The sequence below is a fragment of the Hylobates moloch genome, unplaced genomic scaffold (genome assembly GCF_009828535.3).
Source record: "Hylobates moloch isolate HMO894 unplaced genomic scaffold, HMol_V3 SCAFFOLD_19, whole genome shotgun sequence".
Lineage (NCBI taxonomy): Eukaryota > Metazoa > Chordata > Mammalia > Primates > Hylobatidae > Hylobates > Hylobates moloch.
In genome coordinates, this window is record NW_026652294.1 from 43669412 (window position 1) to 43687031 (window position 17620).

Genomic DNA, 17620 nt, shown 5'->3' on the forward strand with positions numbered 1-17620 from the left:
TTTCACTCTTGTTGCCCAGGCTGGAGTGCAGTGGCACGATCTCGGCTTATCTCAACCTCTGCCTCCCGGGTTCAAGTGATTCTCCTGCCTCAGCCTCCCCAGTAGCTGGGATTATAGGCACACACCACCATGCCCGGCTAATTTTGTATTTTTAGTAAAGATGGGGTTGCTCCATGTTGGTCAGGCTGATCTTGAACTCCTGACCTCAGGTGATCCGCCTGCCTCAGCCTCCCAGAGTGTTGGGATTACAGGCATAAGCCACCGTGCCTGGCCTATCCCAAATAACTTCTAACTGATTTGGGAACACGTTTTCTCAGCTCGAGTGCCACCACTTAATGAACATTAAAATGACTCTTACGGGATTTAAAAAAGATTGTAAATTGAAGTAAAAATCAATGATACAGTAACAGTTTTATGGTCTAATAGATGATAGACACATCAGTTTCCCAGTAAGGCTTCCCCACCAAACCACGAGCTTAAACCCAGCTGACAATTCACTCAGCTCAACAGATTTGAAATTATGTGACCATCAATGCATTTTGTTCATTGCATGGGAAGGAGGAGATGAGTCCCATTATTTCTAAAGCTGAGTATAAAGAGAAATGTTATTCATATTTCTATTACAGTATTTAAATTTTGCATAATTCAAATTAGCAGTGCGGTGTGGTGGCTCACACCTGTAATCCCAGGGTGGCAGTGACCAAGTCCCATCATGATCTACCCGTTGACAGGGAGATTTGTAAAAAAAAAAAAAAAAAAAAAAAAAAGACCAGGGGCAGCACTTTGGGAGGCTGAGGCGGGTGCGGATCACGAGGTCAGGAGATTGAGACCACGGTGAAACCCCGTCTCTACTAAAAATACAAAAAAAAAAAAATTAGCTGGGCGTGGTGGCAGGCGCCTGTAGTCCCACCTACTCGGGAGGCTGAGGCAGGAGAACCGCGTGAACCCGGGAGGCGGAGCTTGCAGTGAGCCGAGATCATGTCACTGCACTCCAGCCTGGGCGACAGAGTGAGACTCTGTCTCAAAAAAAAAAAGAAAAAAAAATAATTAGCAAAGCCTTCAACCTCACTGTAGTAGAAAGTATGATAGAAGCCCAGGAGATGAACAGATCACTTTCAGTGAAAAGGGCGATTCTTACAGATACCCAGCTGGTCCTGGCAGGCTGGTTGTTTGTAGAAGAGCTGTCATTTCTTCTGCTTGGTCAGCAAACACAGAAACCTTAGTGTCTCCTGAGTTCAAAAAGAGAATAGTAATAGTAGTCTTTACCCCAGACTATCCAGAGTAAATGGTACGATTTCAGTATCTTCTGGAATGTGCTAAGGCAACATAGAGAAAAAAAGCTCCTGGGCCTCTGACTTAGCTGCGGGACCCTGCCAGGGCTGCAGCTCCCATCCTCCCCAGACAAGGCAAGCCTCAGAATGAGGCGACAACAGCAGCTGATCTGGAGCAGGCCAGGGCAGAGCTGGTTTCGGGAGCCCTGCAGAAACTCTCCAAGGACAGAAGACTGATTAATTAACTAGAATGCTAATCGATCAGTAAGCAGAGAGAAACGGAGCCACCAAACACACCGAAATACTTGTGTTCATTATTCATTAGTCGCCAGGAAGAAGTCTCTTTGGAAAACAAAAGAGCCTTTGGGGGTGCATTGCGCTGAGTCCAAGCGAGTTGTAAGCTCCTTTGTATAAGGTCACATTCAGATGTGTAGTTTGTGGTTGAAGTGGGGAACCTGCCAAGTCAGAATATGCCTGCCAGCTGTTCAGGAGCCCCCTCTTCTGGACACCAGTGGAAACACACTTTCCTTCCAATGTTCACCCAAATCCTAGCTCACTTGTGGTCATGACGTCCATGTTCTTCATTTCAACCTTCTGTAATAAAGTCAGGGTTTGAAAATTCTTTTTTTTTTTTTTTTTTTTTGAGGCGGAATCTCGCTCTGTCACCCAGGCTGGAGTATAGTGGCGCAATCTCGGCTTACTGCAACCTCCGCCTCCTGGGTTCAAGCTATTCTACTGCCTCACCCTCCCGAGGAGAAGCTGAGACTACAGGGATCCACCACCACGCCCAGCTAACTTTTTTGTATTTTTACCAGAGGCAGGGTTTCACCATGTTGGCCAGGCTGGTCTCGAACTCCTGACCTCAAGTGATCCGCCCACCTCCGCCTCCCAAAGTGCTGGGATTACAGGCATGAGCCACCGCGCCGGCCTGAAAATTACATTTTTTAAACCTGATAACAGGATGGACCCATTCCTTCCTAATATACGAAGGTCTTTTATTTCAGGAGCAGGTTATAGACATAATTACCTGTTCATTGACTACCTGTTATTATTTCAATATTATCTTTCATAGTCTTTATATTGATTAGTGAGAGCAAAAGTAAAGAATATTTTCTCCAACTTGCAGATGAGGAAACTGAGATGTATTAAAGTTAAGTAATTGTACCACTTTCAAAAATTTGTCTTATCTTTCAAGACTATATACCCTTAACTTCCTGATTCAGTGTGTCCAAATCATGCAATACATGCTTTGGGTTCCAACTCTGGGGAGTGTTCCAGTAGGTGGATAACCCTTCCCATAATAAGTAAAGTATCCTTATTTCAAACGGTGTTACTTCCTGATCTTTCATCGGTATTTGGCTGGCAGGCGAGAGGTTGTTCAGCAGGCAGATAGGCAGGGTTTATCTTACTTTCACCCCAAAGCAACAAATAACCACATTCTAGATTTTCAAAGAAAATCTTAGTTCTATCTAAGTTTATGTCATTAATAAGTCAACTTATTAAGTGTTTAACTAAAGGTGACTCCACATATGCATATGAAAGTTCTTTTTTTTTTTTTTTTTGAGATGGAGTTTCACTCTTGTCACCCAGGCTGGAGTGCAATGGCACGATCTTGGCTCACTGCAACCTCTGCCTCCCGGGTTCAAGCGATTCTCCTGCCTCAGCTTCCCGAGTAGCTGGGATTACAGGTGCCCACCACCACGCCCAGCTACTTTTTGTATTTTTAGTAGAGACGGAGTCTCACCATGTTGGTCAGGCTAGTCTTGAACTCATGACCTCAGGTGATCCACCCGCTTCTGCCTCCCAAAGTGTTGGCATTACAGGTGTGAGCCTTCACGCCCAGCCATGAAAGAACTTTCTACAAGTAGTCTCAAGATCAGAATGCAGCCTTTGTTAGGTCATCAGTTGGTTTTAGGTTAGGAGAATGCACTCATTGAAACACAGGATTACATTTTGCTGTACTCCAGAAAGGAAAAACTCTGGAGTTGCTTCTAAGATTCAACATTCCCCGTCTAAGGAGTATCCTTCCAGTGTGATACATTTGCAATGAATTTGTTCATTAGCAACATTAGTGTCCTAGGAGCTCTTTGTACATCATGCCTTTGCTAGATTATATTTCTGAGATCCAAGACAAAACTGCCTCACAACGTGTCCATGATGCAAAGTCATTCTCAGCCATTGCCTAAAGCACATGCCATTTCCTCATCCTCTTTGCAGTCCAAATCCTTGGGTGACAGTAAGAACCGCCACAAAAAGCCCAAGGACCCCAAGCCAAAGGTGAAGAAGCTTAAATATCACCAGTACATTCCCCCAGACCAGAAGGCAGAGAAGTCCCCTCCACCTATGGACTCAGCCTATGCTCGGCTGCTCCAGCAACAGCAGCTGTTCCTGCAGCTCCAAATCCTCAGCCAGCAGCAGCAGCAGCAGCAACACCGATTCAGCTACCCAGGGATGCACCAAGCTCAGCTTAAGTAAGTCCGGCAAGCCTGGGAGGGTGGCTGTGGGCAGAGGTTGGGAAGGGTGTCTATTAATACCTATCTGCCAGCACCATGGGGCCTAGCAAGTCCTGTATTGCACCATTTCCTCATCCAGTATGTTTGGAAGGTGACTCAATTTAGAAACTATGCACTCCTTTTCAGAGCCGTAAGACTGGGAGGAAGCAAATACAGGGCCCTCTTTATCTGCAGATGTATTCCAAACCCTCAGTGGATCCCTAAAACCTCAGATAGTACTGAACTCTACATATACTGTATTTTTCTTAGGCATATATACCTATGATAAGGTTTCATTTATAAATTAGTCACAGTGAGAGATTAACTATAATAGCTAGCAATAATATAGAACAATTATAGCAAGATACTATAATAAAAGGTATGTGGATGTGGTGGTTTCTCTCTCAAAATAACTTATTGTACTGGATGCATCTATTTTTGAACTGCAGTTGACCTCAGGTAACTGAAATCTTGTAAAGTGAAACCGCCAATGAGGGGGGACTACTATAAATCAATGCCCTTGATAAGAGGCCCCTTTGGGAAAAAGGAAAATATTAGCAATTTCAGGTTGGACTGTGGAATGTCTAAGAACGTGATACTGGAATTATGAGCAATTCTCATGGAAGGAACAGAGCTGAGCAGCTGAGAGACACCCTCAAAGATTGACTCCTGGGCCAGGTTGTGTGACCACATTGCTAGGTCACCTTTTATTTTGTTTAATATATTTTTTATTTTTTTATTTTTTTGAGACGGAGTTTCACTCTTGTTGCCCAGGCTGGAGTCCAATGGTGCATTCTCGGCTCACTGCAACCTCCGCCTCCCAGGTTCAAGCAATTCTCCTGCCTCAGCCTCCCTAGTAGCTAGGATTACAGGCATGTGCCACCATGCCCGGCTAATTTTGTATTTTCAGTAGAGACAGGGTTTCTCCACGTTGGTCAGGCTGGTCTCGAACTCCCGACCTCAGGTGATCCGCCCGCCTCGGCCTCCCAGAGTGCTGGGATTATAGGCATGAGCCACCGTGCCTGGCCAGGTCACCTTTTAAATTGTCAATATCCCCACATATAAAGTTGAGATGTGGATTCCTCCTGTGTCATCCTCAGACTATGATAGCAATTACTCTGAGCACTAAACACAACCAACCTTCACCAGGTGTGTTTGGCCTCCCCAGGACAGAGCATCAGCTGAATCACAGGTGGATGTGTCCTCTCTCATAGGCCAAAGTCCCCGCCACTCCCTCTTATCTCCCTAAACAAAGTTCAGATGTCACGCACCACTTACCATCTATCTGGCAGTGTTGTTTTTCCTCACCCTGGTCTCTTCTGCTGGTTTATTACGTGCCTGACCCTTGCAGGCAATCACTTTGGGATCCGATCTAAATGCAAGTTATCCCACCAATATTTGATTGTACTTGAAATGCCTCTTTGTTTGTTTTTTAGGGAACCAAATGAACAGATGGTCAGAAATCCAAACTCTTCTTCAGCGCCACTGAGCAATACCCCCTTGTCTCCTGTCAAAAATAGTTTTTCTGGACAAACTGGTGTCTCTTCTTTCAAACCAGGCCCACTCCCACCTAACCTGGATGATCTGAAGGTACAGGATTTGACATGAGTTTCTTTCTTTTTTTAAACAAATACAACAATATGTTGTTAACATCACCACGACCAACTGATACCTGGAGAAAGAGAGTGGGAGGGGAAGAAGACTACAGGAAACATTGAAGGAGGTGACAGAGTTTATCCTGCTGTGGTTGAACACCCCAGTTGTCTAGTCCATTTTATGCAGCCGTAACAGGATACTGGAAACTGGGAAATTTGAAAAGAAAAGGAATTTATTTCTCACAGTTCTAGAACTGAGAAGTCCAAGGACATGGCACCAGTATCTGGCGAATGCCATCCCGTGGTAGAAGGGCAGAAGGTGGAAGGGCAAGAAAGGGCAAGAGCATTCAAGATAGAGCAAAAAGACAAACTTTACGTTTATTTTACCATAGCAAAAAATAATTTTTAAGTAGGCTATTTCTAGATAAGAGTAAGACAGGAGACTAGTGAGACAGAAGATGCCTTAGCCACAGAGAAACATGATCCAGATATGATAGTGCCATCTGTCAGACCCCTCAAAACCCACTTTTGGGAGGCTGAGGCAGGTGGATCCCTCTAGATACACGTGCTCAGAATCACTGGCTAGTGAGAGTTACGATAATTAGTATAGGTATAAGGAGATGATGATGATGACGATGGTGCCTACCTTTTTTTTTTTATTTGAGATGGAGTCTCGCTCTGTCATCCAGGCTGGAGTGCAGTGGCACAATCTCGGCTCACTGCAAGCTCTGCTTCCCGGGTTCAAGCGATGCTCCTGCCTCAGCTTCCCTAGTAGCTGGGACTACAGGTGTTTACCACCACACCTGACTAATGTTTGTATTTTTAGTAGAGACAGGGTTTCACCAAGTTGGCCAGGCTGGTCTCGAACTCCTGACCTCAGGTGATCCACCGGCCTTGGCCTCCCAAAGTGCTGGGATTACAGGCATGAGCCACCCTGCCCAGCCCCTACCAATTTTTTTTTTAATATAAACCATCTGTCATTCATTCTGTGTAGATTTGCTTTAATTTTCACCCTGCAAGATAAGTTTTGTCTTCCCAATTTAAAAAGTGAAAATAAAAACCAGAATCATAAAGAGGTCAAATGATAGGCAGTTTAACCAACTTATGAATGACAAAACTGAGGCTTGAAGCTAAGTAACTTATTTCAAGGGCTTTCCTGTTGCATGAGAGATGAGTGGAAAGAGAGGAGAGAACGTGGCTGGACTTGACCACTCACTGTGTGCATGGGTAGAGGTGCCATCTGAGTCTCGGGAGAGTGACATCAATGACAGAAAGAGGGAGAGTAGAATGAGGAGTTGATGTGAAGGGACAGTGGAAAGTTCATTCAGTTTGGGAAAGTCAAGTCACAGGTACCAGCAGGACAACCGAGAGAAAAGTGATCCATTTCCATCAGTAAGAATTAGCCAGGCTGTGTTGTCAGGAGTGGGAAAAGAAATTTCAGAATCATGTGCAATGTGTGGAGCATTGAACCTAGAAGGGTGAATGAGATTGACAAAGAACAAAATGGAAAGAGTGAGAAGGAAAGAGAGAAGAGGAATGAAGGAGGCATACGATGCAGCCACAATTGGGGAAAGGAAGAAGTAAGAGGAATGGATGAAGGTGACCCCCCAAATAGTAATCAGAAAGGTCATATAATGAAGGTGACATTTGCAAGCAATTTTCATGTTTTGCTACACAAAAGGAAAAGAACACTGAGAGAAAAGTCTTTGATTTCTTTTTGAAAAGTTCATGGTTATATATCACAGTATGTGGATAATTTTTTGCATCCTATTAAAAAAACAAAAAAAACTGGCCGGGCACGGTGGCTCACGCCTATAATCCCAGCACTTTGGGAGGCCAAGGTAGGCGGATCATGAAGTCAAGAGATCAAGACCAGCCTGACCAACATGGTGAAACCCCATCTGTACTAAAAATACAAACATTAGCCGGGCGTGGTGGTGCACGCCTGTAATCCAGCTACTTGGGAGGCTGAGGTGGGAGAGTCGCTTGAACCCAGGAGGCGAAGGTTGCAGTGAGCCGAGATCTCGCCACTGCACTCCAGCCTGACGACAGAGCGAGACTCTGTCTCAAAAAAAAAACCAAAAAAAAAAAACCAAACTGGAGAGAGAGAGCATACCAGAGAAACAGAGAGAGAAACAGAGAGAGAGAGAGTGAACGTTTAAAAAACTGAGAGAATACCTTATTGATATTAAGATATAATGATTCATATTTTAAGGTGTGATAATGTTATTATATTATGGCTTTTTAAGAGTACTTATCTTTTAGAGATAGAGACCACATTATTTGGATGAAATTATATATGCTTTGCTTCAAAATAATTCAGGAAAGGTAGGAGAAGTGGGTTGGAGTATAAAAGAAACAAGATTGGGCATGAGTGATATTGTTGAAGTTTGTTGATGAGTATATGAGGTTCATTAGACTTTCTATCTACTTTTGTGTATGTGTGAATTTTTCCACAATAGTTTAAAAAGTTATTAATGATGAAAACACTAGTGAATGTAGGAAAGAGGTGTATACAAACCTTTGTCCCAAACAGGCCCATACAGTGTAATATTCTGAAGTTTAATGTAAATTAAACTCAACCATATTCATTTTATTTTAGAATATGAGCTACATTATTTAATAATGTAGTTAAATTATTCAGTGTCAAGACAGATTCTAAAAATAAATGTAGAACTCATCAATTTTAAGTAATTCAAAATTAAAATAATAATGAGTTGCCATTTTGTACTTTTTCAAACCAGCAAATCTAAAAGAAAATGATAAAACAATTCCAGCAAGACTGTAGGGTAAATAATTGCTAATGTAAGTTAATTCAATCCTTTCTATAACTTTTAGCCGATTATAAAGTAACATATATTGACTGTTGAAATATGATAGTATGTAGAGAAGTAAACAGTATTTTGAAAGATAATTAAGACTCACAAAAAGCAGATTATATTTCCTTCTATGTTTAAAATGCATATAAACATTTTGTTTTAAAATAATTGTCTTGAAAAAATTATGTGTACATAAATTACTGGCATACTTCTTTTCTTAACACATCGTGAACATTTTTCATAACTGTTAATATTCAATAAATTTTTTATTTTTAATAGCAGCATATCACTTCACCACCTAGTTAACATTCCACTGCTGGACACTTAACTAGCTACCAGATTTTTGCTATTCAAAATGTGATTTCAGGCCGGGTGCAGTGGCTCAAGCCTGTTATCCTAGCAGTTTGGGAGGCCAAGGTGGGCGGATCGCTTGAGGTCAGGTGTTCAAAACCAGCATGGCCAACATGGTGAAACCCCATCTCTACTAAAAATACAAAAAATTAGCCAGGTGTAGTGGTGCACACCTGTAATCCCAGCTACTCAGGAGGCTGAGGCAGGGGAATTGCTTGAACCTGGGAGATGGAGGTTACAGTGAGCTGAGATCCTTCCACTGCACTCTAGCCTGGGTGACAGAGCGAGACTCTGTCTCAAAACCTATATATATATACACACACACACACATATACATATGTATATACATAATACACATACATGTATATATACTTATATACATATATCTATATATATGTGTATATATGTATATATATATATGATTTCAATGACCTTTGTGCCTACATTTATTAGTTTCTCTGATTATTTCCTCAGGCTAGAATAAAATTCCTGAATTAAATATATTAATATTGTTTAAAGGTTTTTTTTTTTCTTGAGACGGAGTCTCGTTCTGTCACCCAAGCTGGAGTGCAGTGGCGCAATCTCGGCTCACTCCAAGCTCCGCCTCCCGGGTTCACGCCATTCTCCTGCCTCAGCCTCCCGAGTAGCTGGGACTACAGGCGCCCGCCACTACGCCCGGCTAAAGTTTTTGTGTTTTTAGTAGAGACGGGGTTTCACCGTGGTCTCGATCTCCTGACCTCGTGATCTGCCTGCCTCGGCCTCCCAAAGTGCTAGGATTACAGGCATGAGCCACCGCGCCTGGTTAAAGTTTTTGATACATATTGAAATTTCTGCCCTGAACATTTATGTCAGTCTGTTCCCAGAAGCAGCTTGTCAAAGCAGCACTTCTCAAACATTAATGTGTGAACTGAATCACCCAGGCTCTTGGTAGCGTGAAGATTCTGATTCAGGTCTGGGGAGGGGCCCAAGATTCTGCATTTCCAACTAGCTCCCGGTGATGCTGATGCTGCTTATCTGAGGACCATACTTTGAATAGCAATGTAATAAAGAGCTTTTCAAAAACGTTGTGGCTCGCGCCTGTAATCCCAGGACTTTGGGAGGCTGAGGCGAGTGGATCATCTAAGGTCAGGAGTTCCAGACCAGCCTGGCCAACATGGTGAAACCCCGTCTCTACTTAAAATACAAAAACTAGCTAGGCGTGCTGGTGCGTGCCTGTAATCCCAGCTACTCGGGAGGCTGAGGCAGGAGAATTGCTTGAACCCGGGAGGTGGAGGTTGCAGTGAGCCGAGATTGTGCTGCTGCACTCCAGCCTGACCAACAGAGCAAGACTCTGCCTCAAAAAAAACACTAATTTTGTTTAATTTTTGCTGCTACTTAGTTAACACAAAGTCTTCTTATTCATTTGCCAACTTAATAAATACAAATAGATATATATTCATTACATTTGCATTTCTTGGATTACTAATGATGATATACATACATTACTGTCCATATTTTAAATTTTATTTTTGTTTCTGAAAAGCTGGATCATATATCCCTTGCTCATTTTTATACTGGGTATCAATCTTCTTTTTAATCAATTAGCACACTTGATACATTGAGCTTTTTAACACTTTATTATTTGTGTCGCAATTCATTTTTCCCAAGATAGCTATTTGTATTTGCGCTTTGTAGTTTCTTGACTTACAGAGGTTTTAAATTTTGTTTTCGATATTTTTCTCAAACAATCTTTCCCTACAGAGTATCAGAATATTTCCCTACAGTCTTCTGTTTTATGAAATTATTGAAATTTAGGTATTTAATATGTTTCCTGTTTTAATTACAAACATAATACATTTATGTGACATATTTAGGACATACAGATAAGGAGAACCATTATTAACATTTTAGCCTATTTTTATCTGGATTTTTCATACGCAAACATAGGTTTAAATATATATATGTATATATATACATACATTGTTTATATAATTTTTAGAAAAATACAATCAATTCAAACTTTGTTCACTTATTACTATACCATGACAATTAATCATCCAATGTCAGCAAATATTTATAGCATCAGTTTTAATGGATCTGTAGTGTCCCATCATTTGCATACACTATCATTTACCTAACCAGTTCTCATATTTGTAGATATTTAGAGTTTCCAGTTTATGAACATTATAAAAAATACAGGGATAAGATAATTACATGTGAATTAACATAATAATATTAGTAAAACTTTATATTGCACAACAATTTGCCAGGCACTATTCCAAGTGCTTTATACATTTTAAGCCATTTTAACCCTCACAAAAATGCATAAAGTAAGTATTATTTCCTCCATTTCCCAGAAGGGAAACTGAGGCACCGAGTGATGGATCACTGAGTTAGTAACAGGCAGGGTCAGGAGTTGAACTGATGGTCTTATCGCCACATACTCTCTCAGTATACGACTATTATTCAGCTGGTCATTAAAATTAGGACATAAACGTTTATATGGAGCCGTGGTTCTCACAGTCAGGTCCGGGCACCACCTGAGGACTTGTTAGAAATGCGTATCAACTGGGTCAGAAACCCCACAGTGGGGCCCTGCAGTCTGCTTTGTAACACACCGTCCAGTGGTTCTGGCGCGTGCTCAGGTTTAAGGAAGAGAACGTGGTAGGAAGAGCCCTCACCAAGGAAGCCAGAAAAGCTGCAGACTTTGCTGTACTTCAAGACTATTGTTGGAGGGCTTGTGTCTAAACCCAGGCAGATATGTTTTCTCATCTATAAAATGGGGACACAGATCGCCATGAGGGATGACTGGCAGTAGATTAGATGACTTCTACCATTCATTCAAGCTCTACGTTTCTATGACTCTAAGGCCATGAAAACACCGTATATGATAAAGTTAAAAATAATTGTTAAAATTGTGCAAAACTGATTTATATCAGGTATAGGAGAGGAAATCGGAAAGAAGTATAAAAAAGAGGTGGGTATTGTAGAATTCCGTTTGTGATGTTTTGAAGCTAATTTTATAATGAATACACTTTTAAAAATATTGTTGTTAAACAGCACACTAACCACATTCTGATTTCTTTAGGTCTCTGAATTAAGACAACAGCTTCGAATTCGGGGCTTGCCTGTGTCAGGCACCAAAACGGCTCTTATGGACCGACTTCGACCCTTCCAGGACTGCTCTGGTAACCCAGTGCCGAACTTTGGGGATATAACGACTGTCACTTTTCCTGTCACACCCAACACGCTCCCCAATTACCAGTCTTCCTCTTCCACCAGTGCCCTGTCCAACGGCTTCTACCACTTTGGCAGCACCAGCTCCAGCCCCCCGATCTCCCCAGCCTCCTCTGACCTGTCAGTCGCCGGGTCCCTGCCGGACACCTTCAATGATGCCTCCCCCTCCTTCGGCCTGCACCCGTCCCCAGTCCATGTGTGCACGGAGGAAAGTCTCATGAGCAGCCTGAACGGGGGCTCTGTTCCTTCTGAGCTGGATGGGCTGGACTCCGAGAAGGACAAGATGCTGGTGGAGAAGCAGAAGGTGATCAATGAACTCACCTGGAAGCTCCAGCAAGAGCAGAGGCAGGTGGAGGAGCTGAGGATGCAGCTTCAGAAGCAGAAAAGGAATAACTGTTCAGAGAAGAAGCCGCTGCCTTTCCTGGCTGCCTCCATCAAGCAGGAAGAGGCTGTCTCCAGCTGTCCTTTTGCATCCCAAGTACCTGTGAAAAGACAAAGCAACAGCTCAGAGTGTCACCCGCCGGCTTGTGAAGCTGCTCAACTCCAGCCCCTTGGAAATGCTCATTGTGTGGAGTCCTCAGATCAAACCAATGTACTTTCTTCCACATTTCTCAGCCCCCAGTGTTCCCCTCAGCATTCACCACTGGGGGCGGTGAAAAGCCCACAGCACATCAGTTTGCCCCCATCACCCAACAACCCTCACTTTCTGCCCTCATCCTCCGGGGCCCAGGGAGAAGGGCACAGGGTCTCCTCGCCCATCAGCAGCCAGGTGTGCACTGCACAGGTAAGAGCACCTTACACCATGCCTGGTTCACGCCTCTTTCTGGAAGTGGGTTACAAATTTTCAACTGCTAAATAGCTAATGTTAGAACTTTCAATGGGAAGGGTTTACCAAAAGCATAGCAGCATCTCCCAGACACTACAATCCTTGAATCTTCATGGTAGAAGGAACTCACTCATCTTCTAAGGCAGGGGTTGGCAAACTTACTCTGTAAAGGGCCAGATGGTAAATACTTTTTGCTTTGCAGGTCACACTGTCTGTGTCATACCTACCCAGTTTTGCCTTTGTTTCACAAAAGCAGCCATAGGTATCATGTAAGCAAATGCACGTGGCTCTGTCCCAATAAAACTTTATTTTACAAAATAGTCAGTGAGCAAGACTTGGCTTGTGGGCTGCAGTTTGCTGACCACTGCTCTCAGGATTCCCAGGATTCCTTGGTGTCCAACCTTATCATAGGCCAAACCAATGCCTCAAAGGTTTAAAGGGGAAATCATCAGATCTTACTCTTCATGTAATGGTCTGCATAGTGCAAACATTTACTGAGCACCTACTATGTGCCAGGCCCCATTCTCATCTCTGGGAATTAGTGCTGAACTAGCCAAACAAAAATTTCTATTCTCATGGGAACAGAGACAGTTTAAAAGTAAATTAAACAATTTCAAAGTAAATTATGTACTATATTAGAAGATGACACATCTTATGGAGAAAAAGCAAAGGGGTGTGTGTGTGTAGTTTGGAAGTTTGCAACTGTTTTTTTTTGATGGAGTCTTGCTCTGTCACCCAGGCTAGAGTGTAGTGGTGCAATCTTGGCTCCCTGCAATCTCTGCCTCCCGGGTTCAAGCGATTCTTCTGCCTCAGCCTCCCGAGTAGCTGGGACTACAGGCGCATGCCACCATGCCTGGCTATTTTTGTATTTTTAGAAGAGACAGTTTCACCATATTGGCCAGGCTGGTCTCGAACTCCTGACCTCGTGATCCGCCCGCCTTGGCCTCCCAAAGTGCTGGGATTACAGGCGTGAGCCACCACGCCCAGCCGGAAATTTGCAACTTTAAATAGAAGGGCCAGGGACATTTAGCAAAACCTTTAAAGCAGTAAAGAGAAAATGTTGTGGATATTTGGGTGAAGGCATTTAAGGCAAACAAGAAATAGCACATGCAGAGGCCCTGAGGTTGGAGCTTGTAGGGACTGTTCAAGGATCAGAAAGACGGCCAGTGGCTGAAGCATAATGGAAGTGGTCATGGGAGATGGCTTAGAAGACTCACTAATTCAAAGACTAAGCAAAGGTGACTGACAAAGACTTTATGCTCATGAGCTGAAGAATTACTAGGAAAGCCTATATAAGTCAAGTTGAGAAAGGTTACATTATCAAAAGCTTCTGACATCACCATTATTAGAAAAGGAATCGGAAGAAAACTCACATTAACTGAATACCTGCTAAGTGCCAAGCATTACGAGGCATGTCTATGAGTAATCTCAGTTATTGCCACAAGAAACCTATGAGCTCCAATGTATTATTCTTTATTTGTCATTTAGGAAAATGAGGCTCAGAGAGCTTAAATTAGTTACCCAGGATCACCTGAACCCAAGATTTGTTAATTCTAAGTACATGCCCTATTCAAGTGGAATATCTCCTCCCCAAGAGTGTGAAGTGTGGCAAAAGGTAATGAGAATTAATTTTACAAACCTACAGGAACAATGCATTCCAATGAATGATGTCTACCCCTGAGGGACACTCTGGGAGAAATTAGGACCTAAATAAATTATTGTCATAATTGACAAACATTTATTGAATGTGTAGTGTCCTGGGAAACAAAGGTAAAAAGAGCTCTTGAGACACAGCTCTGGACCAAAAATTTCAGTACTGATGATATTGCTGCTAACATTGTACAGTGATTTATGGTTCACAAAGACTCTTTGAAGACATTAAAAATTTCATGATAAAACGATAAAGAACAGGCCAGGCACGCTGGCTCACACCTGTAATCCTAGCACTTTGGGAGGCCGAGGTGGACAGATCACAAGGTCAAGAGTTTGAGACCAGCCTAGCCAACACAGGGAAACCCCCATCTCTACTAAAAATACAAAAATTAGGCCAGGCGCAGTGGTTCATGCCTATAATCCCAGCACTTTGGGAGGCCGAGGCGAGTGGATCACAAGGTCAGGAGATAGAGACCAGCCTGGGAATATGGTGAGACCCCATCTCTACTAAAAGTACAAAAATTAGCCAGGCGTGGTGGCACGCACCTGTAGTCCCAGCTACTAGGGATGCTGAGGCAGGGGAATAGCTTGAACCTGGGAGGCAGAGGTTGCAGTGAGCCGAGATCGCGCCACTGCACTCCAGCCCGGGCAACAGAGCGAGACTCCGTCCCAAAAAAAGTGAATAAAATTTAAAAAAAAGAACAATATAGGTTAACAATGACTGATCTATGCTTACAACATTAGGTGCTGGTGGGAGGGAGGGACAGATTTATTATAAAGGGCTTGAAAGGTCCCGGAAGCTTTCGTGAAGGGGTTGGATTTGACCAGAAGTGTCATGTTAAAAAGTAGAGGGCCAGGAAAGGGACAAGGTAGGGGGATGGAATGTGCAGGGCATGCTGCTGGAGGTCCATGGCGGGAATAGTAGAACTTAAGCTTGCAGAAGTAAACAGCACCAAAGTGTAGAGTCTTGAACACCCATCTGGTTTGAAAGCGGAAATCCTATGATGTGGATACCTGGAGCTACTGGAAGTTTCTGAGCAGTAGGTGATGTCTAAAAAGCCAGATTTTAGGCAAGTTAATCTGGTAATGGAATTTAGGAAGGTTTTTAAAAATGACACCAGGGGACACAGGGCAGGAACCAGAATTGTCAGCAAAGGTCACACTCAAGTAAGCTGCCGCTGGCCATGTAATTTGTCACTTCTTCCTTTACAGAACTCAGGAGCACACGATGGCCATCCTCCAAGCTTCTCTCCCCATTCTTCCAGCCTCCACCCGCCCTTCTCTGGAGCCCAAGCAGACAGCAGTCATGGTGCCGGGGGCAACCCTTGTCCCAGAAGCCCACGTGTACAGCAAAAGGTAGGCACCTGAAAAAAGGCTTCAACCTGGGATTCACTTTGCCTCTTCTCTCTTGTAACCCGGGAGGCAGAGGTTGCAGTGAGCTGAGATCGCACCACTGCACTCCAGCTCGGGCGACAGAGTGAGACTCCTTCTCAAAAAAAAAAAATGAATAAAATAAAAAATAGAGAACAATATAGGTTAACAATGACTGATCTATGCTTACAACATTAAATGTTGGTGGGAGGGAGGGACAGATTGATTGTAAAGGGCTAGAAAGGTCCTCCAAAGTGAACAATAATGAAGTTCCCTTTCAAGGCAGAAGTAAATTTCATTCTAGAGAGAAACAAACCCACTCCAAATGCATCTAAAAGGATGTACAAATTTGAGTTACAAGTTTTCCCAGGGAGTCATTTCCTGGGGTCATCCGAGAAATCATGATGACTAAAATGGCCATATGTTTGCAAAACAACATGAACAATAAACCAATTTCTGTGAAGTTAAAGATTGGGATCAGGGTGTGTGGGAAACAACGTTGGAGGAAGAGAGAGGGACACAGATCCATGGACAGGATTGGAGAGATGTGCAAAGCAGGGGTCACAGTGCAATATCTTTATGGAAAAGGAAGAGACGTCACCCTTCAGCTGGTGGAAGAAGTCAGGGGTATGAAGGATCCAGGGTATGGAGAGTCTCAAGGGGCAAAGAAGAGGTGGCAGAAAGGAGACAAACAAGATAAGCATGACATAAAAGTGCCACATACCACAAGTCAGGGAAGGGGCAGAGACCCTGAAGTGGGCCAGGCACTCCACAGGAGAACACACTCACAGTAAACAAAGCTGGTTCATAAAGAGACCTCAGCAATGCCTCCAGCTCTCTGCAAAATACTCAGTTTGGAATAAATGACCTGTGGGGTAGATTACTCTGGAAATTCCTGGGTTGATTATTTTTTATATTTATTTATTTATTTATTTTTGAGACACAGTCTCACTCTGTTGCCCAGACTGGAGTGCAGTGGCGCGATCTCGGCTCACTGCGACCTCCACCTCTCAGGTTCAAGTGATTCTCCCGCCTCAGCCTCCTGAGTAGCTGGGATTACAGACACACCACCACACCTGGCAAATTTTTTTATTTTTAGTGAGACGGGGTTTCACCATGTTTGCCAGGCTGCTCTGGAACTTCTGACCTCAGGTGATCTGCCCACCTCGGCCTCCCAAAGTGCTAGTATTATAGCCGTGAGCCACCGCGCCCAGCCTGATGTTTTTTGTAATGAATTGGACTCTTACTTATTTTCCCCTAAAAGAAGAGGGTGCACCTTAAGGAGGAAAATAGATCTGCAAGGTTCCCATTCTAAGATGCCACCACCAATAAACCCACAGTCGCATTCACTATTATTAATATATGGGAGTTATTTTCTAAGCCCTGGACTTTCCTTTTTTCCTTAGATCAGTTTTTCTAAAATATAGCCTGTTGTTTCTAGAACAGGAACAATATCATTTCAGATCCATGAATTCAATGTCTTTCTCCATATTTTACCCATGCAGATGGCTGGTTTACACTCTTCTGATAAGGTGGGGCCAAAGTTTTCAATTCCATCCCCAACTTTTTCTAAGTCAAGCTCAGCAATTTCAGAGGTGACACAGCCTCCATCCTATGAAGATGCCGTAAAGCAGGTAACCATGTGATTTGTTCTTTATGGAAGAATAGACTGACTCAATGAACAGACATTGTTTGATATGATTATACTTCACGCAGTTTGTAAATTCTGATATTGAGTGTGTCATGTGCCACACCACCAAAATAAGCAAATTATCTAGACAATAATTGGAAAACAGTGTTGCGTGTGTAGCTGTGTGAGGCAGGGAGAGAAGACGGTCACCTGTCTGGCTTTGGTACCAGCTCTGCCATCTGCCAGCTGCCACTGTCACTAAGGTGAATACTTCACCTCTCTTATACAAAATAGGGATAATATTTACTTGGTAAGTAATACCAGGATAACCTCGCACTTACCACATTGTTCAGGCACATAATAGCTTCTCAAATAGATGACAGTGATGGTCAGGGT

At 43.1% G+C, this 17620-nt stretch overlaps 1 protein-coding gene across 2 annotated transcripts in view; it reads left to right on the top strand.

The window, feature by feature from the left end:
- MYOCD (myocardin) overlaps nucleotides 1-17620 on the top strand; it is a 102587-nt gene that overhangs the window by 74561 nt on the left and 10406 nt on the right. Inside the window, exons 8-12 of one of the 2 annotated variants that reach the window (XM_032139101.1) lie at nucleotides 3489-3742; nucleotides 5200-5353; nucleotides 11596-12528; nucleotides 15436-15579; nucleotides 17100-17228. In XM_032139101.1, coding sequence (XP_031994992.1) covers nucleotides 3489-3742; nucleotides 5200-5353; nucleotides 11596-12528; nucleotides 15436-15579; nucleotides 17100-17228 — 1614 coding nt within the window. The remainder of the gene's footprint in view (nucleotides 1-3488; nucleotides 3743-5199; nucleotides 5354-11595; nucleotides 12529-15435; nucleotides 15580-17099; nucleotides 17229-17620) is intronic. The other variant, XM_032139102.1, reaches the window with a different exon arrangement.